Here is a 27,751-nt window from a genome sequence, read left to right as displayed (position 1 = left end):
CTTTCTCTCTTCTTTTTTTTTGGATTTTTTTTAAAAAAAAAAACTAAAATATGTGATGGAGGCATTTTGAGAAAAAAAAAAAAAAGAATGGTCAAATTACAACAATTTGAAAGTTTGAGGGGTCAAGTATCACGTTTTAAACATTGGAGGTAAAAGTACAAATTGGTAGATAGTTCAAGAAGTAAAATGTATTTTCCCCTTCTTTAAAATAGTACTTGAAAATCACCATGCATATATTATTAATTTCATAGATTGAATTAGATTAACTTTTACTCACCTAATTTGGAAGAAAACTTTATAATAATAGCATGTCAAAAGTATTACGGCTGAAAATTTTGTACACGACCCACACCTTTTAGGTGACATTCCTAAAGACGTTTGATGCCTAAAAAGGCCTACATATAATTTGAGAATTTATACATGATGTAATTTGACAATTTAAAATTTCTTTGAAATGGTAAAGGATCCTTATCCTGACAATAGGATTGTGAGGAAGAGAAGAATCATAGAAAAGAGAGCACCTTATATTAATTTCATAAACTAAATTTGGATGAATTTCCTTTCCAACACTAGGAACCCAAAACAACCACGCATCATCATGCACAAAGCAAGGTTCAGGTTTTTTAGGGTCTACCCCAAAAAATAAACCAATGAAAGTGAGAGCAACAATTTCAGCAAATTGAGATTAAAGAAAATGTTGAGGTTTTTGTTTTTTTATCCAATGAGCATTGAACCTCGAATATCCATCGATTTCTAAAATATAGTTGAAAAAGAAAAAAAAAAATGGGTGCTCCCTTAAGTCCATCATAGTCTTGATGAGTTGCAATATATATATATATATATATATATAAGTTTTTTATAACTTTTTTATTCTAAAAATGACCAAAACACACTTCAAGAAAAACTTGAAAAGTTCTATTTCACAACCCAATCACGAACCGGCTCTAAGACTAACAAAGCAATAAATCAAGAACATTGTGCTTTAATGAACCATGTTATCAACAACCAAGAACATAGAATTTTCCAATACAATAGATTGCAAGTAGTTTCTTGCACAGGAGGCAATCAATCCTTCTTAATAATTAGGCAAGCAAAATCAAAGGACAATACAATTTATTTCCCTTTTCCGAACTACCAATCAACCGATTGTCAAATGTTCTCAAAAGTAAAAGCCCGAAAACTTGAAAAGATCTTATAAGTTACCAAAACAAAAACAATATACAGTTGTTGTAAACAGTGACTTCTATAATCATTTCAAACTTTCTTCACACTTTGGGGGGGGTGTTGTAAGTAGTTTATCTGACATACCTCTTTTAAGAAATTCCATGGCACCCTTGATATTTCTTGGTAATAACATTAGTACAACAAATATACAGGACAGGAAGAACTCCTGAAAAACCTCGAGTCAGTTCTTTACAATTTGATTTGACAACCTGGATGAACCAGTTTAAATACATGGAGAGAGAGAAGGGCAAAAAATCAAGACATAACCATACATTTATATGGACTCCAGACCTGAAGAATTAAAGGATGCCTTGTCTGATCAAGTATATCACAGACTCGAAGCGATTTCAGTTGCCTAAGAGTTTCGTACATTCCTGAAATATGAAGCAAATTTTGCTTGTTAAAGAAATGATCTTAATTTTCTACTGGAAGTTCTCTATACTGGAAAAGCTTGCATGTTGAGCAAATTTGTGATAATCTCTGAGAAAATGTTTTGCCAAAGTTATCAACCATAAACCTTCGAAGCACAGACATTGACGTGCAGCAGAGATGCAATGTAATAAGAACAAGCCAACATCCTAAAAGTAGGAAAGAAGATATAGCTCTACACATAGAGCTAATATAACATTGACAAACATGAATCAAATTAAAAAGTTTAAACGTTCAAAAGACACATGTCCAGATCCTCCCCGGATTAAAGAATCATTATAAAAGTTGCTTTCATTTGTGACAATTTTTCTACAAAACCATCACTTTGGATGTTCACTTCGTATGAATTTAGTCTTTTAAAAACGAATAGCAAATTCAACCATGGGAGAAAATCATGATAATATGTTTGAATCTCACTTGACATTTCAAATATCATGCAAAGCCAAGATAAATATTGTGGCAACCAGAAATTTCTTGTACCACTAGTTAAAAGAAATCAAAAAATATTGACCTGGTGTCAAAAAATATTCTGATATACGTTTTAAGAAAACCCAACCTAAATCAAAAGCATCAAAGATGCTTTATAAGCTCCACATGGTCCTGCAAAAAGCAGCCTGCTGCTTTCACTCTATGCCAACCATTTTAACACTGATTACTATCAATATCTCTTTGCATGTGCATGTGCATGTGTCTGTTATATACATACATGGAGAGGACCACTTCAGATTTAATTTTTACACATGTAAAGAAATTTACCTTGCAGAAGTTAAATGAGAACTATTTATAGCTCCCCTTGGAGCACTTATGCGCCTTGTCCTCCGATCATGCTCCTTGCTGACATGCATAGCAGCAACTTCCTTTTCCATGGCAGCTACTTCTCTTCGCATCTTTTTGGCCTCAACTTCCATTGCTTTGTTCAATGTATCAACCTTCTTTGCTAACATCTGCTTAATTTCACATTAGAAATAACATTAAGAACCGAAAGGGGATTGGGGGAGGCTGCAAAATCAAACAAATTCATAGTGTCTAACCTCAATTGCATCATCCTTGTCCTTGAGTGTCTGATCTTTTTCATGGCAAGATTTTCTCAGATATATGACCTCTTTCTGTAACATATCATACAGCATTCCAGAAACATAATCTTCATGTTCTGTTTTGGTTTTCTCAATTGGCATCCCAATTGCACTCTCCTCATGTGTACCATTTGTTTCACTGATTAGGGTCTGATCACGAGTATTAGTGGGCAAACCATTTTCCCCACTTGCATCTGGTATCAGCTTACCTCTGTCCAAGGATCTACTACCACCATCAAATGATCTAGATGAGATCTTACCGTGCTTTAACAATGCATTAGCACTGTTGGATCTGAGAGACCCATATTGCAAATTTGAAGTTCTCTTTGATAAATACCCATTGGAGGGTAACCTAGAGAAATTCTCTGCCCCACCAATAGACTGACGCCTTGATGGTCCATTGCTTATGCTTCTTCCTTCTGAGGCAATGCGGGAGTTACCATTAGATGCTTTAAGCTTTTCCTCCAAAACCTTGAACCGCAATTGGTATTTCTCCTGAGAATCAAGTAATAAATAAATCACCAATTAAGAATGCTTGTTAAGCACAAAACGAGGGATTAATGTTAACAGGTTAGTTTACTCACTTTAAGTTGCGCTTCTGCCTTGGCAGTGCGCTCAGCCACTGCCAGTTTATCCCGAAGCTGTTGCATATCTCCCTACAGAGATACGTAAAACTATATTTACTCTTCATAAGACCTTATAGTTTCATTCCAGTCCAAAACAATAATATTCAGTTTTCTGTAGCATCATGTATCATGAAACACTATTTTATATTTCATACAAGCAATCTAGCTATATATCACCCAGTGTCTTTTCTTGATGGAGAACTGTTTTAACATCCTGGTTTCTATTTGTACTCAGCAGTATAAACTAAAATAACATATAACAGACAAGACTAGATTGTCGTATATCTCTTTCTTCCAAGTGTCATAAAAGAATCCCAGGTTACCTATTGGTTATAAGATGATACGCCTAAGCACATATTAAGGTAATTCCTTTCTCAGGATTATTCAGTCAAGCAAGCAATACAGGAAGTACAAACTAATAGCAGAATTAAGTGTTTCAAGAATATGCATAGCAGAAAAATCCATTGGACAGTGACTTGCAATAATGATACTCCCTCATAATTCAGGTATTTGAAGGAATGAACTTTGAAGTACATGATAAGGTGGCATTGAACTAATAACATGCCTGAAAAAATCTTCTTTCTTCAAGCCATTGCTTAACGGGCATCACTTTGTCATTGCCATCTTTCCACTCATTTGCAACTACAGTGGCGACACGATTCGCATTAACCTTCGCTCGAGCTACCTCCCGTTCTAAAGTTTTTCTCTCTTCCTATACAAGTTTGAAGGTTAAAAGCAATTTGGAGTACCCAAACCAACTAACAGCTGTCTTTTGGAAGAACTCAAAATTCCAAGATTAAGAGTCGTTACATTCATCTCTTGCACTTTTCGTTGATAATCACGCACAGCATTAGCAGCGGCCCCACCAGCCAAAACAGCCTCTTCAAGCTCATGAACAGTTTGGGTTAGCTTTTCAACCTCTGCAACCTTCTGCCTATGCATTTTGTCCATGATTTTGTTCTCCTCCTGATATGCGAACAAGAAATATCAAATCAAACTGTATACACCACTCATTGGCACCTCAAGTGCACGCCTTCATTTACATGGACATTCTGAAAGAGGCAATTTTAGATGAGAGAGAAACCTGGCATATTTCAATCTGCTTCATTAGCTCCTGGTTTTTGTTTTGCAGATCATCAACCAAGGATGCTTTAGCCAAAGCAATCTCAACAGTTCTCTCAGCCTCAAGAAGAGCAGCCTCTTTGGATTTAGTAAGCCGATCAAGTGCTCTATTGTCATCCTGCAACTTTGCTACCTAAAGACCAAAACATCATGCAGAGGTAGAAAAAAATTACCTCATTACTGCTTGAGGTGTGCATCATTCGAATGAATGACAATTGACAGTTTTAAGTAGAACAGTATGACAAGAAAGAACGGAAAGAAGTTAAATATAAATTATACCTCCAGCCTGGCCAGTTTAAGCTCTGCCTCCAGCGGAGCAATAATGGCCTCAATGGGAGGCATTTCGTCGTCTTTCTGTGCAGCATGGACTCTTCGAAGTGTGGCTTCAGCAGCAAATTGTGCAGCCAAAGCAGCTCTTTTCTCATCATTTGTCTTCTTGATTTCAAGGTTCTGCTAGTAATGGTATACACATTGTTGCAAAGACAAAAATGACTTCCTATTTTGGTTTCATAAAATAGTAACTTCAATTAAACAACGGGAGACATAAACAGTACCTTGCTCTCCAGAAGAGCTTCAGTTGCTTTAAGCTTTTCATCCACTTTATTTAGCTCATCTGTCAGCTGAAATTGTTAAAAACAAAGATAATAATGAGAAACCTCTGTATATAAATGGACTTAAATATCTGTCAATATGAGGGAAAACATTAAACAGCTCACAGAAAATTAGCTAGCCCCAAGGAGTTATCCAAATCCAGAACATCATTCTCACACTCTAGACCATATCCCTCCAAAACCCTCAATTCTAGACAAAAAGGCATCTCCTTTCCAGAGTGTATCTACTTGGTGCTCAACCATAGAGGAAATACAACAAAGGCCAAATTATCAACCTCGCTGATTCCACACCAGCTAAGAAGAGGTTGGTTTGGGTTAGCATGAGCTACGCCCCAGGCAGGCCATCCCTTGCACCACATACCTCTAGCTGGGCCAACCCCTCCAACTCCTGCCCCTAATCCATGCAACAAGCCTTCTCCCTGCTCAATGCAAGAAAAAGAACGATGGCCTGAGGGTTTAAACCAAAGACAAAAGCCTCCTTCCCACCCCTCAAAACAATCACCCATTTCAATGCCTTAGAAACAACCTCAATTTTTTTTTTTTAATTTTTTTTTTTTTTTTCGGTTGTTTTGGCAAGGCAATGCCGTGAGTGTTCAGATCAAGCTGGTGGGTATGTGGAGGCCTTGCCAGTAGGCCTTGGGCAGGTTGGTTTGGATCCCCTGATTCCGATGGTGACTAAGCCAGTGAAGTGCTATAACCGTAAAACCAAGGATAGTCGGTTCTTGAAGATGGAAGATAGTCTAATTGCTGAGGTAGTGTTGAAGTTCGTTACAACTCCAGTGCTGCCTTTTATCACCGTGGTGCTGGCAATCAGCGCTCCGCTGGTCAGTACTTTGAACTTAGTGTCAGGATTTACCCAGTCCGCGCCGACAATTGCCAAAGTCCCGACGTCGAATGTTGATGTGAGTTTTCTCCATAAGGGATTTCTCAACCCGAGTTTTTTTCGATGTCGAGTGTTGTCATCCTCCGATAGCTCCCGGTGTTATCAATCCGTCTCATTCTCATTCCAAGAAGTATGGCGTTGGTCCATTTTCAGAGTTGGCTCGTTTTCGGAGTTGGTGGTTAGTGAAACGGAGGATGTAGATTTTTGGGATGAGGAGGATGGACAGTTTCCGTACCTTTTGGGTGATTTCCCCCCTGCCACTCGTTTAGATTGGGCTTTGTTTGGGAATGAGGGGATCAAAGACGTTATAAAGGATACCCCTCAAAAGGTCAAGGGTAGAAGGGAGCTTATGAATTTCAAATGCTCCATTACCTATGATGCGAAGGGAGCATCATCTAGGCATGGGAAAGGCAAGGCTCACGCTTGTTAGCGTTTGAGGGCTTTGTGATTTGTTGTCTTGTGAGCTTTTTGGGTGGGTTGGGTGCGGGTGTTTTTGCTATTTTTTTGGGTTTCAGGCTTGTGGGAGCTCCCTATGTATACAACCGGTGTACAGGAGTGCCTTATACTTTCAATAAAGTTTTTCATTACTAATCAAGAAAGAAATAGCCACATCACCAGCAACACCCATTTGAAACTCAACCCTAGAAACGACTTTGTCGTTACTTGGAGACACTTTTGTACCCAAGGAGCTAGCATTGTCCCACATTGATTGGATTCATGTGTGCTTAACCTACTTAAAGCTTCACCCTACCTCTGAAAGTAAGGCTGTTCTTTTAGAGTGTATGCATGGGTTCCACCTTTCATAGCGTTGTGTGTTTTTACCACGCAGCAAAAAAAAAAAAAAAAAGGAATGGCCTAGACTTTCTTGAATTTGAACATCTTATGGCATGCACACCATCAGCATTAGATGTTGTTAATCTGATGAAGCAACAAGAAAAAGAATTGGAAGACATCAAGTCTCACAAATTGACAAAAGTCATCTTGTTAATCTATTCTAGTATGTAACCCTGCATACAAGCGTAAAGATTAGACAACAAGTTTCATTTCCTCTGCTCACTTCGTCCAAAATATAGCAGCCCCACTGAGCATATATGAGGTTAAAAATTAAGGGTAATAGCATCTACTTATTTCTAAAATGTAACTTCTTTCTTTTTTTCTGAGCACCGTCGTGTAAGTTTCATCAACAAAGAAAGTTCACCACAATGAAAAGATTATGATTCATCTTTATATTTATCAGTATTGGAAGTTGACAATGAGGTGAAAAAAACACCATCTGCAGATGCTATAGGAAATTTATTAAACTTTAAAGCTCATATTAACATAATAGCACCTCTTCAACTGCCTTCTCTTTGAGACGCTCTGAATTTTTCAAGGACTTGATTTCTGCATGTGCATCTCCTAATTCCCGATCTTTATCTGCAAATGTAGTCAAAACCCACAATTTATCCAATTTTACATTTGATATTATAAAGAACTAATGCATGAATGTTAGTAGCATTCTCTCTCATTCACAACCTCAAAACAAAAACTGAAAGAAAATAATAGAATAGAATTGGAAAGAGGTGCTCCATGGTTTTTAAATCAACTGTAGCTTGTTCAAATGATGCCGGATTGACGATAGAACTCTACTTAAGTAGTGCTGTGAACACAGAAATTCACATTTGAACATTAGCATGATTGTCCATGCAGCAGAGAGCTTATGGTTTGCCCAAATGATCATATGTAACATATAGAGACATGAAAAAGTTAAAATCAATGCCTAGAAGAGCCCTGCTCTTAGTTAACATAGAAATTTGGCCTAAAAACACCTTTGCAGAATTTTACACAACCAATCCCTTCTCTTAGTTAACATGGACATCCAAACTTGGCCCAAAAACGAATGAACTATCATGACATAGAGACATACTAGCCATATCTGAGTGGTACTCAAAAAAAAAAAAAAAGACTAGCCACAACTAAAGGTCCTTGCAATCATTTTATAGAGACCAGATTGACTTAGTAAATGCCTAATTTGACTACCAAAAATGCGATTAAGATGGGCCCTAATTATGATTAATTCCTTTGGAGCATTACCAAGTGTAGCTGCCACGCCCTTAGGTCGGGCTGTATAAATGGTTACAAGAGCTTTGATTATGACTAATACTTTTGGAGTATCACACAAATGTGGCTAATGCATTCTCAAACCTTGACATAGATCCTCTTTAATAAGTAGAAAGGATGGTCAAATTGAGTAAGAGTAATTTCCAATTACTCTTTAATAAAGAGTAATTTCCAACCAGTAAGGTTCAATTTTGATCAATTAGTATGCTTCTGTATTGATCGAAAGGAATTATGTTTCTTTTGTTTCGTCACTAACTACAAATTTCCACTATTGATTCGTTGGTTCAGAAGTGGTGGTTACACCTAGTTGATAAGTAAAAAATGCACCCTTTTTCATTTAAAGGGTATTTTTCCCAGCATCATTATATACCATTTATTGACAAACATATATAGTCTTTGATGGTCCATCCCTTTCAAATGCAATTATTTGTTGTTTAAAAAAATCTTGGAGAACATTATTGCTATGAAGTTTGAGGAAAATGAATCATGACGTTGCAATACTATTTTGTTAACGATATTCTCACTTTATGCCACAATTTCATGTCTGTGGGAAATATAAAATAAAATAAAAAAATCATGTGGATCTTAATTGTTATCATGTTAACACAAAACTGGGTGTCAGCTAACTCAGGATCGAGTCCTACCAATGTGTGTGTATGCGTGTGTGTGTGAGAGAGAGAGAGAGAGAGAAAACCGAGACGGCTGATACTTCGGCGCAGCTTAATTCCTGATAACTTCTTCAGGCCACCCCCAACCATCACGAAAAATAACAAGGAACTTTTTTTAAAAATCTAGTTTGAACAATTGTTACAAAAATAGATATGTAAAATTCGAAATTTTTTCTCTAAATTCGGACAATATATTTATTAAGAAAAGAAGAAAAGAAGAAACTTCCCCGTCCGTTTCTTTATTTTCGATGGAGATGATTTACTTCAGGAAATAAAAAACGAAGTCCATTTAGACTCGATCTCTTTGTTTTTTTCTCGAGAAAAATTTTCCGGAAAACCTTTCTGAAACCAAAACGAAAAATCCGAACCCTCCATTTGTTTAAATTTTTTTATTTTTTATTTTTTTAAAAATGGAGGAAAATTTACTATTTAAGACTCCATTTAGTGCCATCACACATTTCCATCTTTAACTTAGCTCGACGACACTACAGCATTTCTGCTCAGCTAGCTGCCTAAAGAGCATTCAAAAAAATTTCCGGGAAAAAATTTTCCCGGAAACGAACTGAGAAAATTGCGACCCGAACAAACACAGAGAGGAAGAGAGAGAGAGAGAGTGGGAACCTCGGACTTCGTTCTCGAGGCGGTTGAGCTCGACGCGGACGGGATCGGAGCCGTGCAAGAGCGTGATGATGTCATCGACGTCGGAGCCGGCTCGCGAGATAACACCACCGGCGCCGGCGCCGGCACCGGCGGCGTTGGGTTTCTTGGTTCGAGCCCTGAAGGAAGCTGAGGAGGTCAAAGCAGTAGGCGTCGCCAGCCTGGCGGGCTCCGTTTCGCCGTTGCTGCCAATGTGGGTTGTCGACATCAGAGATCTGGTGCTCCCCTGCTCATACAACAGTTGCGTGAGCCCTAAATATCTAGAACAAAGAGAAACACAGAGAGAGAGAGAGAGAGCGTTAAGTTGGGAAGAGACAGAGTTGGGGGGTTTATATATGGTTGGATTAAGAGAGGGGTTTAGGCGGGTTTAAATGCTAGTGAGTAGTGAGAGAGTTTGATTATTTAGTATTAGAGAGAGTGAAGGACGAAATTATGTTCCTCTGTTTCCTCTTTCTACATTTATCATCTACGCCCGCATTTTATCATATGCTTTTAAAATTATTATTAAATTTAAGGTTAAATACTAAAAATCTCCCTAGGGTTCAAACACTTTATTTTTTTCTGCTTAAGTTTTGATTTATATCACAGGACATACCTGTGGTTTTAATAAAGACCAAATTAGTTCTTCCATTCATTGACCGTTAGTTGACTTAACGGAAGTTCACGTCACTGACACGTGAATCAATTAAAATTGGACACCTAGCATAAGTGGTCACGTCATCACTGCCTAATTAAATTTTTTAATTTTTTTTAAAAAAAAATTCAAAAATATATTTTTTTTCAACAAAAAAAAAAAGGCCGAAATTACCCCCAATGGTACTGACAACCCCCAAATGGCCAAGGGTCATTCGCAAATTTTTATTTTATTTTTTATTTAAAAAAAAATTAATTAGGTGGCCACGTCATCACTGATGATGTGGCCACTTATGTTAGGTGTCTAATTTTAATTGGTCCATGTGTTAGTGACGTAGATTTCTGTTAAGTCAACTAACGGTCAATGGATGGAATGACCAATTTAGTCTTTATCAAAACCTAAGGGAAAAAAAATAAAGTGTCCACACCCTAAGGGGGTTTTTAATATTCAACCCTTAAATTTATGATAGATTAATATTGATTTTTTTTTTTAATTTTAAAAGCTCCATCAATTTTGGAGAATAGGATCTTCGCGATCCAGTTATTGTTTTTAATAAGGACAAAATTGTTATTTTATTTGACAATTTTGCCTATCTTGAAAACACGAGTAATGCTACAAGTTTCTTTTGTGTCACTCTTATATCCCTCTAAGAATGATGTGGCTCTTAAAATCATTATTGAGTTTGTGATTGATCATCATTGAATTTTAATTAAACGGTAATTTTAAAAGTCACCTTATTTTTTAAGTGACACAAGAGTAACTTTTAGAATCACTCAGAAAATATACCATCTAGAATTGCATTTTTCATTTTTAAAATCATATTCTTTGTCTAAAATTTAAAAAAAAAAAAAAAAAAGTAAATCTTTTATGTTTTCAAATCGCACTTTTAAAAAAGGCGGATCGAAATATATATTGTTATAAAAAGTAAAAAATAAAATAATAAAATAAAATAAAATATAAAAAAAGAGAGAAGAAATGGGGAATTAAAGAGGGGGACCATGGAGCAGAAAGGGAGGGTATCCCAAGAAATGCTTTGAAGTTAAGCACGGAAAGAAACAACAACCTGGGTTGAAACGTTGATCCCAAGGTTTCTACTTCTTCACATTTTCTTTCTTTATCTTTTATTCTTCTCTTTTTAACTAAGCAATAGAGGAGGCCTTTTGTGTACGAATAAATCCATTTTAAGTATTAATAAATCTCAATTTCTAGTACCCATTGATTATAGGACAGATATTTTTCAGTTTGGAAGAACATACTCCTATAAGTGACAAGTGTTATATTTGATATGTTTTTTTTAATATTTTAATAGTCATTTATTGTCATTGCACTAATCTCTATGAACTCAAACATTAATTTTTTAAAAATAAAAAAATGTTGAACGACACTTGTTGTCACTTATTAAAGTAGGTTAAATAAAATTTTCTTTAAACCAGTTTGAAAAAAATTTGTGTCCTTGATTTTATTATTTAAGATTTAATGCCAAAGCAAATTAATGTAAGCTACGAAAGTCTTTTTTATTTTTATATTTTACCTGAGCTCCAAATTTAGTCAATTTAATATCTGAGTTTACAAATATTTTAAATGTAAAACTTCTGGTTTTCCTTCAAATAAATAACAAAAATACATTAAAAGACTATTATACCATTCTAAATTAAAAACTAATGGGCAAAAAATAACTTGAGGTGGCCACAAGTCACTACTTCAGTTGGGGGTGGTTGGTTGCAAGCCAGGTGATATACCTAGCCCTAAAACCCCTTTATGATTGATTTAATTGGTTATTTAGGCATCAATTAGGAGTGAGATTACATATTTTTATAGTTGTAGCATTAAGATGGGTAGAAATTTAAATGGGTTTCCCAATTCACAAAACATTCAATTTGAAAAATTACTATTTTAGGAAAATTGACCCACGAGATGTAACACCCCGAATTTTATTTTCTAAATTAAGAAAATATTAATTTGAGGATAAGACGGAATTGTAATATTTTATGACTGCGCATAGAGAGTTATCGATTATCCCAATTATTTCTCCCCTCCACCTTTTCTTCTTTATTTTTGACTTATCCACACAAGGCAAGAGAAAAAAGATAGAAAAATTTGAACTAGTGACCTTCACTTTATAATGCGTGATCTCGAGCTAATTGAGCTACTCATTAGAGACTAGCAATTCTAGAAGTCCTTTTTGTGTCCCCCAAAAATGATGTAGCTCTTAAAATTACTATTTGATCAGAATTCAATAATTATCAATTACAAATCCAATTATAATTTTAACAACCACATCATTCTTGAAAGGACACAAGAGAGATTTGTAGTATTACTCATTAAAAACCCCATTATAAAAAATTGATTTATGAATCATGCCAATAAAAGTTAACCCCTAATAATGTAGGGTGCATTCTCAGCTGGCCTTAAAAAGACAAAGAGCAAATCAAACCCAGCAAAGGATTTTTAGAATGATTGATGGAATCATTTCATCAAGTTTCAAGTTGCCAAAAATTGAATAATGAAATTTGAATTTCAACCAAGAAAAAGATAAAGAAAAGAAGGGGGAATATCAATTTTGTTTTCTAATTCCTCTAACTTTGGCTTTTACTCCAAAACGAAAATGAATTTATCCTCACCCAACAAAAACATTTGGCAATAAACTTTGTATCAAATCGGTTATAGTACCAATCAAGACCAAGCCAAGGGGACCATTCTTTTGGTTAGACTTGTTCAGCTGGACCCCTTCTCTCTCTGTCCTACACACATATAACTCCAACGGCTACATACTCCTTTCCCTTTAATCCCAACTATCAGTATTACCATACTAGTAGTTAAGGGCATCGAGGTGATAATTTGGGTTTACGTGTCAAATTTATATTATGTTGAAGTATAAACATGAACATTGTCAGTTTTTATGTCCCATGTCAGGTTTAGGTCGGGTCGAGGCAAGGAGTATAACTTTTATAGGTCAACTATAATCTGACTTATTTAATTAAACGGACCATACTCATCAACTGTAATGTATTGGATTCATGTTGAATTCGAGTATGAGTAGTAGTTATCAGACGAAAAATGATAGAGTTTCAACTTATTTGTCCAACTTAAGTCCAACTTTTGCCTCGTTTTTTTATTTTTATTTTTTTAAAAAAACTAAATAACAAATGAAAAAAATGTCTGAAGCAATAATATCTATTTTTTGTCATTCTTTTATTTGGTATTTTTTAAAAAAAAAATGAAAATTATATATATTTTTCTTCATAAAAATATCATTTTGTATTTTTTTTAAAATACCAAATAAAAGAAAAACCAAAAATAGATATTATTCCTCCACACATTTTTTTCATTTGATATTTAGCTTTTTTTAAAAATTAAAAAAAAATTAAAAAAAAAAGAAGGGCAAAAGTTGAACTTAAGCTTGACAAATAAATTTGGTACCTATCATTCCTCCTATCAGACAAACGGTTATTGTCTCTAACTGCAACCGTATCGCCATAAGCAGTTACTGGTTTTGAAATAAACGTCTATTAATGTTTTATTAAAACTGGCATCGTCATCTGCTCATACAAAAGTGATTATACGGTTAGAAATTATTAAGCGGTTAATAACAACCCCTTTCTTGTACACTCGTTTATCTCTGCTTCACTTGCACAAGGCAACATCCATTTGAACGGCTTTGATGCGAAGGAATCAATATGATAATGCATGCCATGTCACGAGGCAACAGAGGGAGTAATGGTGTGGTGGCGAAGCAGGGGAAGAGGGTGGCCGCGGATAGAGAAAGCAAAGGAGGGACAAGTGCACATGCGAGTGGGAAATCGTAGAGAGCACATGACAAAGCGTGAATCAAACCAAGTGCTAGGGTCCCAAGATTTGATTCTTCTATTTAAGCTCAATCAATCGCCATCCCCACTCGCACGCGCCACCACACGAGCGTGCATTTTTATTTGGACACGTGGCATGCACTTCTGTACGGACTAGGACTTTGCATTTAACGAGTCGGGTCAAGCTTGATCCGGTTGGTATGGTAGGATCAATTCGGACCCACACGTTTGGGTCATGTACAGATATCGCGGATTCATCATTCAAGTTGATCAGCTGTATCTTTTTTTGCATTCGTTGTCCTCTTGTTCACATGGGTTTAAACTTTAATGTTTATACTTCAGTTTGTATTTTCGTACTACAATTTATAAGTAATTAGTTTATACTTCAGTTTGTACTTTTAAAAATAATAAATTCATATAAATGAAGTTCATAGTTAAAAAAAAAAATCCAGAATGCAAACCATATGTCACAAACGATTAGTACAAAAAAGAACCGCACACGGGCTGTGGTTATTGGCGGATTTTGCGAAAATCCGTTTACTACCGAGTGCAAATGCGGAATAAGAACAGGTATCCGCCTATTTCGTATAAACTTACGTAATTCTTACATGATAGAATTCAATTTTTTTTGATATTATACACTTTTATTAAACGAGTTTTGCACACAAAAGATCTAATCTTCTAAATTTTTAGGATAATTCTACTTAAATCATAACTAGTACTTTTAAATTAAATGATTCAGAGTTTAGCATTTCAGTAGTTATTTCATCAACTCATGGCATTTTTAAGGTATGCAAGTAATGTTTTGAATTAATGAATTTAAAAATAATGGTTAGGATTTAAAAACCCTACGGTAAAATAATATTATTAAGAACCTGGATGAAGTTAATACTAATTTTTAGTATAAAGGCTAATAGGCGGAGTATAGTGGAGCCCCTCGTTGTTTGGTAAGGGTTGTTGAGGATTAGTTTTTATTTACTCTCTAGTCCATGTGGCATGATCCTAGAGGTCAACCCGAACCAAATCAAGATTTTGTTCTAAAGTTCATTAAAATGGGTCTACCATAACTATCCATCCTTCAACGAACGCAGTTGACATTGGATCAATATGTGTCATCATTAAAGGGTCATTGTTGCACGGTCATAAGACTGTTGAACGACTACAGTTCTGCTGACCTTTCACCTGGTCACCTTGCCTTCTTTCCTTGTGTTACGATGCAGCTGGCACCTTTGAGGTCTCGTTGCAGAGTAGGCAGCAACTCTTGCGTGCACTGTACACGGTTGGCGCCTTCGGTGTTTAGATGAAAATAGTTGGCACGGTTGTGATAACTTAATGGAACTTTTTAGTTGAATTCTGAGGTGTGGAAAAGTTGAGTAGTGATCTCGCTAGACAACGCAAGCAAAGGCCTACAACTGGATCATAGTGTAATTGGTGAGAGTTGTGATGTAGGTAATTTATTATGACAAAAAATCTGTGAATCAGGCTCACAAAACGCTCTTACCGATAATCTATAGCTCTTATTATATTGGGCAATTGGCCGATATATAGTCATGTACTCCATATTAGATTGCATTAGGCAATTGACCAGTTTATGGTCATGCGCCCTAGAATGGATTATGTCGAGGAATTGACTAATTTATGGTCATGTACCCTATATTAGATTATAGTAGGCAATTGGCTAGTATATAGTTTGTTTTTCTTTTTTCTTTTTTCTTTTTTATTAAAGGGGACATGTGTCACCTTTCGATTGGGTATGGGGAAGCAGTATCGTTATAATTTTTAATAAAAGGTAGACAAAATGATCTATTTGATAACAGTTTTAACCTTAAGGAGTTTTTTAAAGTTTAGAGGGTGATTTGATAAAAAGTGATGCCTCAAGGATCTCTAGAACATTTTCTCCTTATGTTAATATATATGAACGAGCTTAACAAATCTAGTCAAGCTTATACGAGCTATGTTCACAAGCCTAAATTAAGTCGAGCCAATTTATACAGGTATGTCTCGTTTGATAATTGATTTTAATTTTGTATTTATGTTCTATCCAAGCTTGTTTGTGAGCTGTTCTATTTGTTTAGAGCCCTAATTGTGAGAGAGAAGTGTGGTTTACCCATGTAATAAACAGAGTACTGTAAAAACAATTTTACATTTATTTTTCCAGTCTTTGAGTAGGATTTGGGGAAAAAAAAAAAAAAAAAACCCAATTTGCACGTTTAGTTTACAGATTATGAGAACATGTTCATGTTATGCTTATATTTATATGATCTAGCATGTACATTTAACAATAAAAAATGAACCAATTATGATATCTTAGATAGAGGAAGTCGTAAAGCCTCAGAAGTTCAAAATGCCCTAGGACAAGGGCTTTATTCACAAAGAATATCATCAGAGAAGTTCCATAATTTGCTCTACTCACCCCCTACACTGATTAAACAAACAGTTAGTGTGTAAGACGAATTATTGAGTACCATGAACCTGACTATGCTCACTTGCTCAGTGCACTGCATTCTTCTATTTTACTTCAGAAAAAAGTGGGTGCCTCAATGTTAGTGTGGTAGGTGGGGATTTTTCTTTCTTTTTTTCTTTTATTTTTATTTTTATTTTTTGTGGGGTACCTTCCTAATTGCATTCCATACCGGCCTATGCCATTCTTAGGTTAGATGAAATCAAAATATTATACAACAAAATTGAATTATTTCAGCTCCCTGCAGCTTTCAACCATATTCAAAAGAAGACTTTTCCCACAAAAGGTAGCTATATTTAGCCCATTTAAATCCAGAAAGATTGAATGAAAAGCTTGTATTGCAATGCCTAGATGGAACATAAAGAAAACTGTTCAATAGAGACAGATCAACCATGATTTCCTGCAAATCTTTGATGTGCTATCCCACACATACCCCAACACTAAAATATACAGAATATAAATGAGAAAATCTATAGGTACTCATAGAAATCTTCTTTGTGCCTCCTATCCTTCTTACCTTATAGATCCTTTTATTTTGGCTAGGACCCCTTTGCTAAAACAACTTCACGTTCTTGACGACATCGTTCTCTCTGCAACAAGTAACAAGATAATAAGCTGGATAGCCAACCTAATACCTGAATCAATGAATCAAGCACAGACAAATCTCTTCATTTGACACGCCAAAACCTATAAGCACATGCACAGTCCTATGTAAGAACATATTTCCACCTACACAATTACATTGGTTTGTAGTTTGTATAAGTTTCAAAAAGTGGCAGCATGTTCAGAGACTCGAAGCATTGAATAATGCTTTAAACAAAAAAAGAGTCCACGACATGCTTTCAACTTCTTGTGTTCTAAGAATTTCTATAGCTGGGAAAAAAGAGTCCAGCACATGCTTTCGACTCTGGCTGGCAAATCATAGGATACTATCATAAGGGCAAGAAGAAGAGAGGACGCTATGCTTAACCTGTCGGCTGATCTTAACTTCACTATAGAGAACTTTTACGTGCACAGTGGGCCTGAAATTCCTTAATTACAACAAATTAGCAAGGCTATCCTTAGGCATTTTGGACCAAGAAGAAATCTTGAAAGCTGTTGATTTAGCCTCTTACCAAAAGAAACATCACGTTTTGTATTGTTTATGAGTATTTTGCTCTCGAGAGTTCTGAAACCAACTACTGAAATTGCTTAGCCAACAGTGAATTTCATATTATTTTACCTCATTCCTATTCCTATTTAATCCTCACACAACACATATCACAACAAAGATTTTGTTTTATCCTTAGTGCACTCTAACTACATGATCTTCCAAATTTTCAGTTCCATTTTACCACTAAACTGCTTGCTGTTGAAGTCTAAACAAAATGTACATGTTAGCAACCCAGAACATCATTTGTCCAAATAAGATTTGATTTGAGATGATTTGATTTGATTTGAGATGCAGGATAGGGCAGGCCCAATTCGTAGAACTAAGCACATTCTTAGACATTTTCAACTGCCTTCAAAGCCTTTTTCTAGTATAAATGAAACAATTATTAACCCCATCATGCCCATTGTGGACCTATCCGTAAAGATGTCATACTTCAGCAACCAGTGAACAAAAATTACCAAGGTTTTTCCCAAATCTCTTACACCAAAACCTCAAACCTGCTACCTACCAAGAGTATGATGACAAAATTAACCACAATTCTTTTAAACAACATTCTAATAAACCAGATTTGGCAGTTGAACCAAACCCCCCCACTCAACCAAAATCGTTTCATCTCTGTTCCGAAAAAAGCAAAAAAGAAAAGTTGTTTATAGCACTACAACAGTACTTTGTGAAGATAAAAAATCTGTACCACAGTAGCTAATAGAGAAAGAGAATGATTATAAATAACATACCCTTCTTTCCCAATAAGGAAGGAAGCACACGAAATCATAGACAGGAGTTATGGTTGACACTAGAGCGACATTAAGTCCAGTAAACACCAAAAGGGCTGTCATAGGTCGGGTTCTATGCGGCATCTTTATTTCTTATTAAGACTTTAGCCCTGCAATCACGAGTTCATGGTTGAGAAATCATCGATTTACATATTAAAAAATTGAAAACAAAAAAGGAAACTATAATAACAATAGCCCACAAAAACGAAATGACACCCAACAACTTCAAGACTAGTTCGGATATATTACAAACAAAAGAAAGCAATTGAGTCATCAGATCAAGCAATGAGCTATATTCCAAGCAAACCCACTTCAGTAGAAATAAGCATAATGACAGGAATCAGATTCGAGATTCTCGCGCCCATTTCATCAAACAAGTGCTATGCAGAGTTTCAAAAAATGAAGAGTTGCACCCAGTCACCGTGGCATCAGGGCTCAAAATTGAACACAAACCTCTCGAAACACCGACAAAAAATTTCTCTTTAAAGCCCGCAGACCAGCTTCTAAGTCCGAGAACGAACGATTGAGAAAACAAAACCCAGAACCATAACCTAGGTTGATTTTGGACGGACAAGGAGTATTCGTGGGGGGGGTATTTTAGTAAAAGTGGGTTACCAGGTTAGGGGCAAAACGGAGAAAAAAATTCTCGATTTGTGTGTTCTTCTTGCACAAGACCATGCTAGTCATCTCCATCAGCGGTTAGTTTTTAGGTTTTTTTTTTTTAGTACATAAAAAAGCAACAAACAAGAAAAGAAAAAACTACAAACTAGGAAAGCAATAAAAAGTTTGGAGGATCCCACGGGCAATAGGAACCGAGCTAAAAGAAGTAAAGTGACAGGGAATGCAGCCAGAAAATTTCCTTGCAGCGGCCCAACGTGTTGCATAATAGGCTTAGAAGTTTGCATTTCTGGTGACTTTCCTAACTTCCCCAAAGGAAAATGCTGGGATAGAGTCAATGGTATCCGAAATAATGGAAGAAATCCACCGATCAAGAGAAAGAGCGGGCTGCTGGAGAGCCAGAATGACAACTTGGGAATCGCCTTCTATAATAAATTTACCAATATGAAGTGAAGAAGCTAGAGAAACTGCCAATTGAGCTGCAAGAGCTTCCCCATAATTAGAAAGACAAGCCAGACTAATTTGAGAGAGAATCCGAATAATAGTGCCATTGGAATCTCGACAGACCACTGCTTGAACAGAAAAAGAATCTTTAATGGCTGTAACAAAGTTAATCTTAAACCAAGTCACAGATGGAGGAGTCCAAATTTCTTTTGTGAGAGAAGACGTAATATTCCATGCATGAAAATGTTCCAAAGTAATTTTGTTGATATGGGTAGAGATGGAACGAGCATCAACAATTTTCCCCTCATGATAGGCTTTGTTGCGATAGAACCATAAAAGATCACATGGTACAGAAGTAAAGATCTGGAATTTATGATGATCAGCTGGTGGAATGGCTAGAGATATACTAGGAGAAAGAATCACATTTATCCAATCAACCATGTTTGAGAAGTTTAGAGCAGAAGAGTCAAGAGGCCAAAAAGAATTCCGCCCCACAACTCGAGCAAAGATGCAATTGAAAAATAGATGTTGCAGCGAATCCAAAGCAGATTTGCATAAAGGGCAATGGTTCAAGGAATTATTTGGGGGCAAAAAACTCATCCAATCTAGCTATTGTTGGGAGAATATTCCAAAGAAAAAGTCTCAACCAATCATTCAGATTTAACCTCCAAATAGATTTCCAAAAAGAGGAGGGAACCTGAATAGAAACTAGGAGAGAACGAGCATTAATGATGAAGAGATAAGCCGAATGTGAAGTAAATTTTCCTGAGCAAGAAGGAGTCCAGAGATATTGTGGTATTGGATTCAAGGAGATTTTGATCTTCAAAATTTCTGCAACAGTGGCTTGATCGAAAATAGCTGATATCGTAGACAGATTCCATTGCAATGAAGATTGTTGAAGCAGGTCAGAAATACACAAAGAAGGCTGAATTCTATTACAAGGAAACCTCGGAACTGGTTTGAAGTCTTTCATAATGGGAATCCAAGCAGAAGTCCACATAGGAAGCGATGATGTTTTTGCTACTTGAAGACAAGCTCCAGAAAGCAAAAGAGGCTTGCTCTTTTGAATTCCTTTCCATAACCATGAAGCTGAGGGTGCGATTGGTGAAGAAAAGAAGTTTCCATATTTAATATACTTCGCCGAGAGTTGTCGAACCCAGAGAGAGTCAAAGTTTGAAAATATTTTCCAACCAAGTTTAGCAATCAGAGCAAGATTGACATCTTTCATTAGCCTAAAACCCAAACCACTTGCCTGACGGGGTAAGCAAATTGAACTCCAAGATTTTAGAGAGAGATTTCGAGATTTACCTTTTGGGAATCCCCACCAAAAATCCTTAAAGATTTTTTCTAGCTTATGGCAAATGGTATTGGGGAGAAGAAAAGTACCTATCGCATAAGAAGAAATAGTAGACGCTGTAGATGTAATAAGCATGATCTTCCTGCTTGAGACAGAGTTTTTGCACGCCAACCATCAACTTTACCCACAACCCTATCTAATAAAAACTGAAAGTTCGCTGATTTCGAACGACTCATGAGAAAAGGAAGCCCTAGATAGATAGCCACAAAAGATGATGGTTTAAAATTAAATGGAAGAATATTATGGATGCCTGTCCGAGTGGCAGCCGCCGTATTTTTGCTGAAGTGAATAAAGGATTTTGAGATGTTAACCTTTTGACCAGACCAGCTGCAATATTGATCGAGATAGGATTTGATTCGAGATGCTTCAGTGGAAGTGGCTTTAGCAAAAACGATCAAATCATCAGTAAATAAAATATGGGTAATAGGAGCACAAGAACGACCAATCCGGATTCCTTTGAGTAAGCCCAAAGATTCCTGTTGATGAAAAAGTCGTGAAATAACTTCAGTACCCAGTATAAAAAGAAAAGGAGATAAAGGATCTCCCTGTCGTAAACCTCTAGCTGGAGCAAAGAACCCAAAATGACTGCCATTAATCATTATGGAGAATGTCGTGGAAGAAATACATATACGAATCCAATTTATCCAAATTGGGTGAAAGTCCAATTTGAATAAAATAGCTAGAAGAAAATTTCATTCCATCCAGTCAAAAGCTTTCTCCATATCAATCTTAACCGCCATGAGACCACCTTGTCCTTGTTTTGATTTAAGAGTATGAAGGTGCTCATGAGCTAAAATAGAATTATCTTGAATATTTCTTGCAGGCACAAATGCAGATTGATAAGGAGAGATTATACTAGGAAACAAAGATTTAAACCTATTAGCCAATATCTTAGAGATAATCTTGTAAATGATATTGCACAGGCTAATAGGCCGAAAATGATTCACAGAAAAAGGACCAAGCTGCTTCGGGACAAGAGCAATAAAAGTATGATTTTGTTCACTCAAAAGATGATTGTGTGAAAAGAAATCCCATATACTTTGGAGAACCATCTCTTTCACAATATGCCAGTATTTCTAATAGAAAGAGCAGTAAAGTCATCGAGTCTAGGGGCTTTGGTTGACCCAATACTGGAAAGAACAGTATAGATTTCTTGTTTTAAAGGAATATTGCATAACATTTGATTGTCCCCTTCCGAAATAACGCTATCAAATAAAGATAGCATGTCATCAAAAATAATAGGGCTTGAAAAGGAGAATAATGTTTTGAAATGATTCGTGAAGCAATTCCCAATAGCATTACGATCAGAAATCCAAGTACCGGAATGGACCTTAAGGAAATTTATAGCATTGCGCCTTCGCTTTATGACAGTAGAGGTATGAAAAAATTTGGTATTTAAATCTTTGCAAGTCAACCAAAGTTCACGAGACTTATTTTTCCAAAGAATTTCCTCTTTTTCCAAAAGATCATTGAGCACTTTCTTAAGCGACAACTCCTCAAAATGATTCTGAAGCGAAGGAGAAGCTTGTTGGATAACATCCAGCTTTCCAAGAGTTGCTGTAATATTTTTTTTGTACGTTACCAAAGTGCATTATATTCCAACTCTTGAGAGTAGCTTTTGAAGATTTCAAACATTTAGATAAAATAAAAGCTGGAGAACCATTCAAGACATAATCCCAAGCCATAGCTATAACTGATTCACAAGATGGATCTCTAGTCCAAAATTCTTCAAATCTAAATGGACAAGGTAATGTGGAAGAATCCATAGAAGTGTGTAGCAATAGAGGATTATGATCAAAAGCATGCGCAGGCAAATGGTGAAGAGAGAAAGTTGGAAATTGATGAATCCAATTAGTAGAAGCAATACCTCTATCCAATCGCTCTTTAATATTGTGATGACCCTGTCTATTATTAGACCAAGTGAATGCATTACCAGAAAAACATAAATCAACCATGCCGTATGAATCCATAAAAGAGTGAAAAAAAATCATTGGAAGAACTAGCAAATGGGCGTCCACCTTGTTTTTCCGATTGATTCAAAATCATATTGAAGTCTCCAATACACAACCAAGCCCCAGAAAAATCTTTACCCACAGTATTCAGAGATTCCCATAATTTAAATTTATGAGTACTATAAGGAGAGCCATAAATACAAGACAATATCCAAGGTTTATGAGGAGGATCAGAGTACCACCAAGCACTTATTGTATTTATATTGGAAAGAAAACATTCAAGTTCAACACCAAAACGCCAAGCTAACAAAAGTCCTACTCTAGAGCCAGAATGAGGAACATGGGACATCAAAAAGAAATCAAGCCTAATAAGTATAATAGTAGCATCATACGGTTTAGTCTTAGTTTCAGAAAGAAAAATTACATCAGGTGAACGTTTTCTAACCTTTGCCCGTAAATTACAAATTGCAGAGGCACGGGATAAGCCTCTGCAATTCCAAGTAAGGAAAATCATATCTTGGGAGAGGGCCTAGGCAGACCCGCTCCCTTAGGACTAACAACATCAGAAGAATGAACCTCCACAGCATCTCTAACAAAGTCCCCATCAGCCTAAGTAGCTTTTCCAGAGCTCCTGGTTCCATGTAAAGCCCGATAATACCTGTGGGAGAGATCCGGATTGACAGCTTGTAAGGCAGTAACAGTCCTAGCTCCAAAAGACATGGTAGAGGAACTGCCAAAAGCAGAAATATTCCCAGTAGCTTGAGAAGGGGTTAGAGAAGCAGTCTGACTCAACCGAGACTGAGCCAAGGGACCTCCCTGTTCAATAGTAGAGAAAGAGCTTTCACTTATAGAAATCCGCATGCCTTGGGTGGGACAGTGGTCACTCATAGCTGAAGAGAGAGGGCTGTGCAAAAAAGTTGTAAAAAGACCCATTGTCACAACCGAGCTTTTGAGCAAAGCCAACGATAATGCAGCCATTTCCATACGGTAAAAGAGTCATACTGAGGAATAGGAAGTTGCTTGGATTTTTTTAGAGAGCCTGCTAAGTCTTCACCAAAGTCCACAAAAACCACCCTCTTTTTCTTATTTTTGGCCACCAATTTCAAGTCAAGGGCTAAATGAGGGACATGAGTATCTGGGAGATGAAAAGGAGATTGTTGAAGGGGAGGTGCAGGGGATCGAAATGGACAGGTGGTAGGAGGAGATGTTTTTGGTGGGTATGGATGAAAACGTGTGAAGTGGGTAGATTGTTGAGTGGATTTTCGGTTGGGATTTTGTTTTGGGCTAAAAGTGAAAGGTTGAGGGAATCTGATAGGCCCAACAGTGGGGATATGTGGTTTGGTTGAAACTGGCCTTGTTGCGTTAGGAAAGTGAGGTTTAGGAGGTCCAACCGTGGAGATGGGTTAAAATATTTAAGACCGGCCTTGCAATATTCGAGGAATAAGATTCAGGAGACCCAACAGTAGAGAAATTGGTCTTTGAAGAAACCGGCCTTGATAAGTTAGGTGACTATATTATAGGAGACCCAACAGAAGATATGGTTGGCTTAATAAAAACTGGCTTTGGCATATTTGAGAAATGAAAATCAGGAGGCCCAATAGTGGTAGTGGGCTGCAAGGGAATATACATGGGCACTGAAATTTCTTGGATATTGGTAATAGGTGAATCCATGAGATAAGGTGAAGCATAACCATAATAATATTGAAGAGGAAAATTTGCAGCATTGATGATAGGATATTGTAGGTTTGAATTTAGAGGATGGGCATTAATGAGAGGAGCCTTAACCTTGTCAATAATAGTTGTACGTGTTGCATCAGATGAAGGAGAAAAGCTGGCCTCTGATGATGTGGATGAAGGAGATCCACAACACCCAGTAGAGTTTTGAAAGTGGCCAACGTGTTGCTTGCCTACAGCCTTTGTTGACAATGGGGCAGATTCTCGAGAGAAATTTGAATCTTGGACAACAAGTTGATGCATGGGATTTCTTGGAATTATCTTCAACCGAGTGGACTCACCACCATAAGAGGCCGTACCAGAAGCTTCAGAATGGATACCTTGTCCCTCTGAAGACAACCCAGAACCAAAAGTACTCCCTGAAGAAGCAGAAACAACCCTCAAACTTAAAAAAGACGTTTCTTTGAGAGATATACCGTATCTAGTGTGAGGATTTGAGGATGGTGAAGCAGGACAAAAAAGTTTCTTATGGCCAATTAATCTACAGATAGTGCAATAATTTGCCAACCTCTCATATTTAAAATTAACCCACAATGTGTCTTTACCAGTACGAGGAATGTGGAAGCCAGGGACTAAAGGTTTCGAGGTGTTGAGATCAACCTTAATCCTTAAATGCTGCCTACAAATATGACCCATAGTGGTACAATTTTCCACTTCCAGCAAAGAACTAAGAGCTTTACCAATCATTATTGCATTACGAGTAGTCATATTTTGCATAGGAAGACCATGAATTTGTACCCAAAATGGACAGAAGGTAAGCACAACTTCATTAATGGCTAAAACAGGAGACCAAGGGTGAAGAAGAAGAAGAGAACCTCTAATATTTCATGGTCCTTGCTGAAGAATACGCTCCATGTGACACTTCTTTGGAACAGCAAATAAAAACATATTTGGAGCCATGACTTCCATAGCCAAGGGGGCAGGAAAACTCTAGGCTGAAGCTAGAGTAGACCTGACCAGTTGTGAATTAACAGGTTTCAACGTGAGTAACCTACCCAAGATTGCAAATGCTTCTTGGTGAGGTGGAGCTTCCTTCAGAACTTCAAGCTGCTCCGGATTGTCCCAGCCCAAAGCAGCGGTTTCTTCAATAAGGATTTGCAGATCATCTTGAGAGATTTGGTTATCAGCCATAATAAGGAATCCAAGCAGACAAATAACTAAGATGGAAAGACAATGAAGACTTGTGAAATATCTATGAGCGCACAGAAAATAAAAAGACCAGAGTCCGTTTCATAGAGTCCCTCCAAGGAGAGAAAAAGGCAGCTTCACCGAGAGAGCTATTGACTGTTCTCGTTCCTCATTCACGAGTCTTTTAATAAACAAATGCTTGTTTTTCCATCAGCGGTTAGTTAATATAATAACGTGGTAGTATGTTAGATTCGGATGAGGATTCCCTCCTATTATTGGGAGAATCGAAAATTCTCCAATTTTCAATTTTGGCTGTCCATTTTCATCCAACAGCACATATGATACCACGTGTCTCACTTAAATTAAATAATAAAATATTAATTAATTTTTTAAAATAAAAATAAAATAATAATAATAAAAAATTAAAATCAAATAAAAAAAAAAACTGGGGTGTTCGGAGTTTAGGGGTGGCTTCGGCCACCCCCAAGGGCCAAAAAAATTTCAATTTTTTATTCCTTTGGGGTGGCCGAATTACCCAAGGGGTCACGCCACCCCCTATGCATGGAAGCCACCCTAGACTCAAATGGGTTGTTGGCCCAGCAACCCTGTGTTTTTTTTTTTTTTTTTTTTAATTTTAAATTTTAATTTTATTAATTTTAAAAAATTAAATACTATTTTATTATTTAATTTAAGTGGGACACGTGGTGTTGCATGGGCTGTTGGATAAAAAATGGACAGCCAGGATTGAAAATTGGAGAATCTCCAATTTTTCCAATAATAGGAGGGGATCCTGATCCATTAGTTTCGGTTATATGAATATAAGATTTATAAATTAAAAATTTTAATTTAATTAATTATTTTTTATTCGAACTATTAATATCTACTTGATAAGGCGTGGTCTCCAGCCGATTAAACAAGTAAGATATCTCAATTTTAATTTGTTAATTTTGAGTTGGGCTTATGTTAGGTTTTCAAGTCGTGTAAAAAATTGACAATTCTAATGTCTCACGTCGATTTTAGATAGTATTGACACATAGATATAAAACTATATAAATTAGCCTTAACTCGATCTATTTAATTAAATGAATTATGTTTCTCAATTCTAACGCTCAAATTTTAAGTTAGCTTTGAGTATTGACATTTTTAATGACGTGAGACTAGAGAATTGATACTCTTTCCATCATCATTAAAGAGATGATGCACCAAGACCATGTCCAGGCTTTATAGATTAGGCACCTTAGCCTTCCTTAGACACGCTAAAACGATAATTAGCCGCCAAATAAAAATAAATATGAGTTATTTTAGGTTTAACATTTTATTTAGTAGTGTATATATAATGTCACATTATTTAAAGCTTTTAAATGACGTTTCAATATATTTACAATGTGATACCATTAAATAAGTCACTTTAAAATAACTCATTTCCATTTAAAGGAAAATAATCCTCTTAATTTCAAATGCTCTCTATTTCTTTCAGTTAATGCATTTAAAAGAGGAATGTTCAAAAATTTTACCCTCTAAAAAATTTAGAGAATTTTACCCTTCTAAACGCACTAACCGTAGAAAATGGAGAGAACTTGCAAGAAATACACTTTTGCATTGCCAGAATAAAACCTGAATAATGTGAAATAACTCATTATTCCATTTCAACATTCCAATTTCACCTTTCAGTGTGCAAATTCTGATGAAAGCATGTGGCAATTCGCATGTCCATATACTTCAACTCTGTATTTTTATTGGAAAATGTATAATATGTCCTCGAGTCAACTCTTTAAAATTTAAATCTCCTTAAGTTTTTTTTTTTTTTTTTTTCTTAAAAAATTTAGTCCCTGGGTCAATTAAAATGACAATAAAATTCCTGCCGTCAATTTTTTAACAGCCGCAAGGGCCACTCAAAACGCACCGTTTTACTTGATTAAAATATTAATTTTTTATTAATTTAATTTGAAAAATTAAATCTACAAATTTTTTTTTTAAGAAAAAAAAAATTTGAAAGGTGGCCAGGGGTGTCGCGCGGTGGCCAGGGCGCCACCCCTAGCCACCACCCAACCCCTATGGGGTGGCTTACGGCCACCCCAAACCACAAGCCACCCTGACCACCCTTCATTTTTTTTTTTTTTTAATTTCTTTTAAAATTTTTAGATTTAATTTTTAAAATTAAATTAATAAAAAATTAATATTTTAATCAGGTAAAACAGTGCGTTTTGAGTGGACCTAACGACTGGTAAAAAATTTTGACAGCAGGAATTTTATTGTCATTTCAATTGACCTAAGAACTAAATTTTCGGAAAAAAAAAA

At 36.2% G+C, this 27,751-nt stretch overlaps 2 protein-coding genes and 1 long non-coding RNA gene across 4 annotated transcripts; all 3 read right to left on the bottom strand.

The window, feature by feature from the left end:
* Positions 1–1,010: 1,010 nt before the first annotated feature.
* Positions 1,011–9,705, bottom strand: LOC132191802 (microtubule-associated protein 70-2-like). The gene is made up of 11 exons (XM_059606904.1): positions 9,358–9,705; positions 7,299–7,384; positions 5,029–5,094; positions 4,754–4,924; positions 4,437–4,607; positions 4,163–4,318; positions 3,918–4,064; positions 3,311–3,382; positions 2,685–3,221; positions 2,410–2,597; positions 1,011–1,598 (listed from the first exon to the last, which is right to left on the bottom strand). Exons 1-11 carry the CDS (start codon positions 9,599–9,601, stop codon positions 1,580–1,582), a joined length of 1,857 nt encoding a protein of 618 aa, XP_059462887.1. The 5' UTR covers positions 9,602–9,705; the 3' UTR covers positions 1,011–1,579.
* Positions 9,706–16,614: 6,909 nt separating this feature from the next.
* On the bottom strand, positions 16,615–18,894 carry LOC132192349 (uncharacterized). 2 transcript variants are annotated; one of them, XR_009441334.1, is made up of 3 exons: positions 18,470–18,894; positions 18,182–18,330; positions 16,615–16,884 (listed from the first exon to the last, which is right to left on the bottom strand). It is a non-coding gene; the product is annotated as an uncharacterized LOC132192349 (long non-coding RNA). The 2 variants fall into 2 exon arrangements; XR_009441333.1 differs by having other exon boundaries at positions 18,674–18,891.
* Positions 18,895–19,111: 217 nt separating this feature from the next.
* On the bottom strand, positions 19,112–20,510 carry LOC132162261 (uncharacterized). The gene is made up of 2 exons (XM_059572521.1): positions 19,980–20,510; positions 19,112–19,891 (listed from the first exon to the last, which is right to left on the bottom strand). Exons 1-2 carry the CDS (start codon positions 20,508–20,510, stop codon positions 19,112–19,114), a joined length of 1,311 nt encoding a protein of 436 aa, XP_059428504.1.
* Between the last annotated feature and the right edge of the window lie 7,241 nt (positions 20,511–27,751).

The sequence above is a fragment of the Corylus avellana genome, chromosome ca9 (assembly GCF_901000735.1).
Source record: "Corylus avellana chromosome ca9, CavTom2PMs-1.0".
Classification (NCBI taxonomy): domain Eukaryota; kingdom Viridiplantae; phylum Streptophyta; class Magnoliopsida; order Fagales; family Betulaceae; genus Corylus; species Corylus avellana.
The sequence above is the reverse complement of the archived record's forward strand: the minus strand, read 5'-3'. Positions and strand labels throughout refer to the sequence as shown.

Coding starts and splice junctions, on each gene's coding strand:
- LOC132191802 (XM_059606904.1), bottom strand. CDS start 9,601: ATGTCGACAACCCACATTGGCAGCAACGGCGAAACGGAGCCCGCCAGG. Junction 4,608..4,753: donor TTAAACTGGCCAGGCTGGAG/GTATAATTTATA, acceptor TTTGGTCTTTAG/GTAGCAAAGTTGCAGGATGA. Junction 3,222..3,310: donor AGGCAGAAGCGCAACTTAAA/GTGAGTAAACTA, acceptor CTTGATTCTCAG/GAGAAATACCAATTGCGGTT.
- LOC132162261 (XM_059572521.1), bottom strand. CDS start 20,510: ATGAAAGATGTCAATCTTGCTCTGATTGCTAAACTTGGTTGGAAAATA. Junction 19,892..19,979: donor CTCTCCTAGTTTCTATTCAG/GTTCCCTCCTCT, acceptor TCCCAACAATAG/CTAGATTGGATGAGTTTTTT.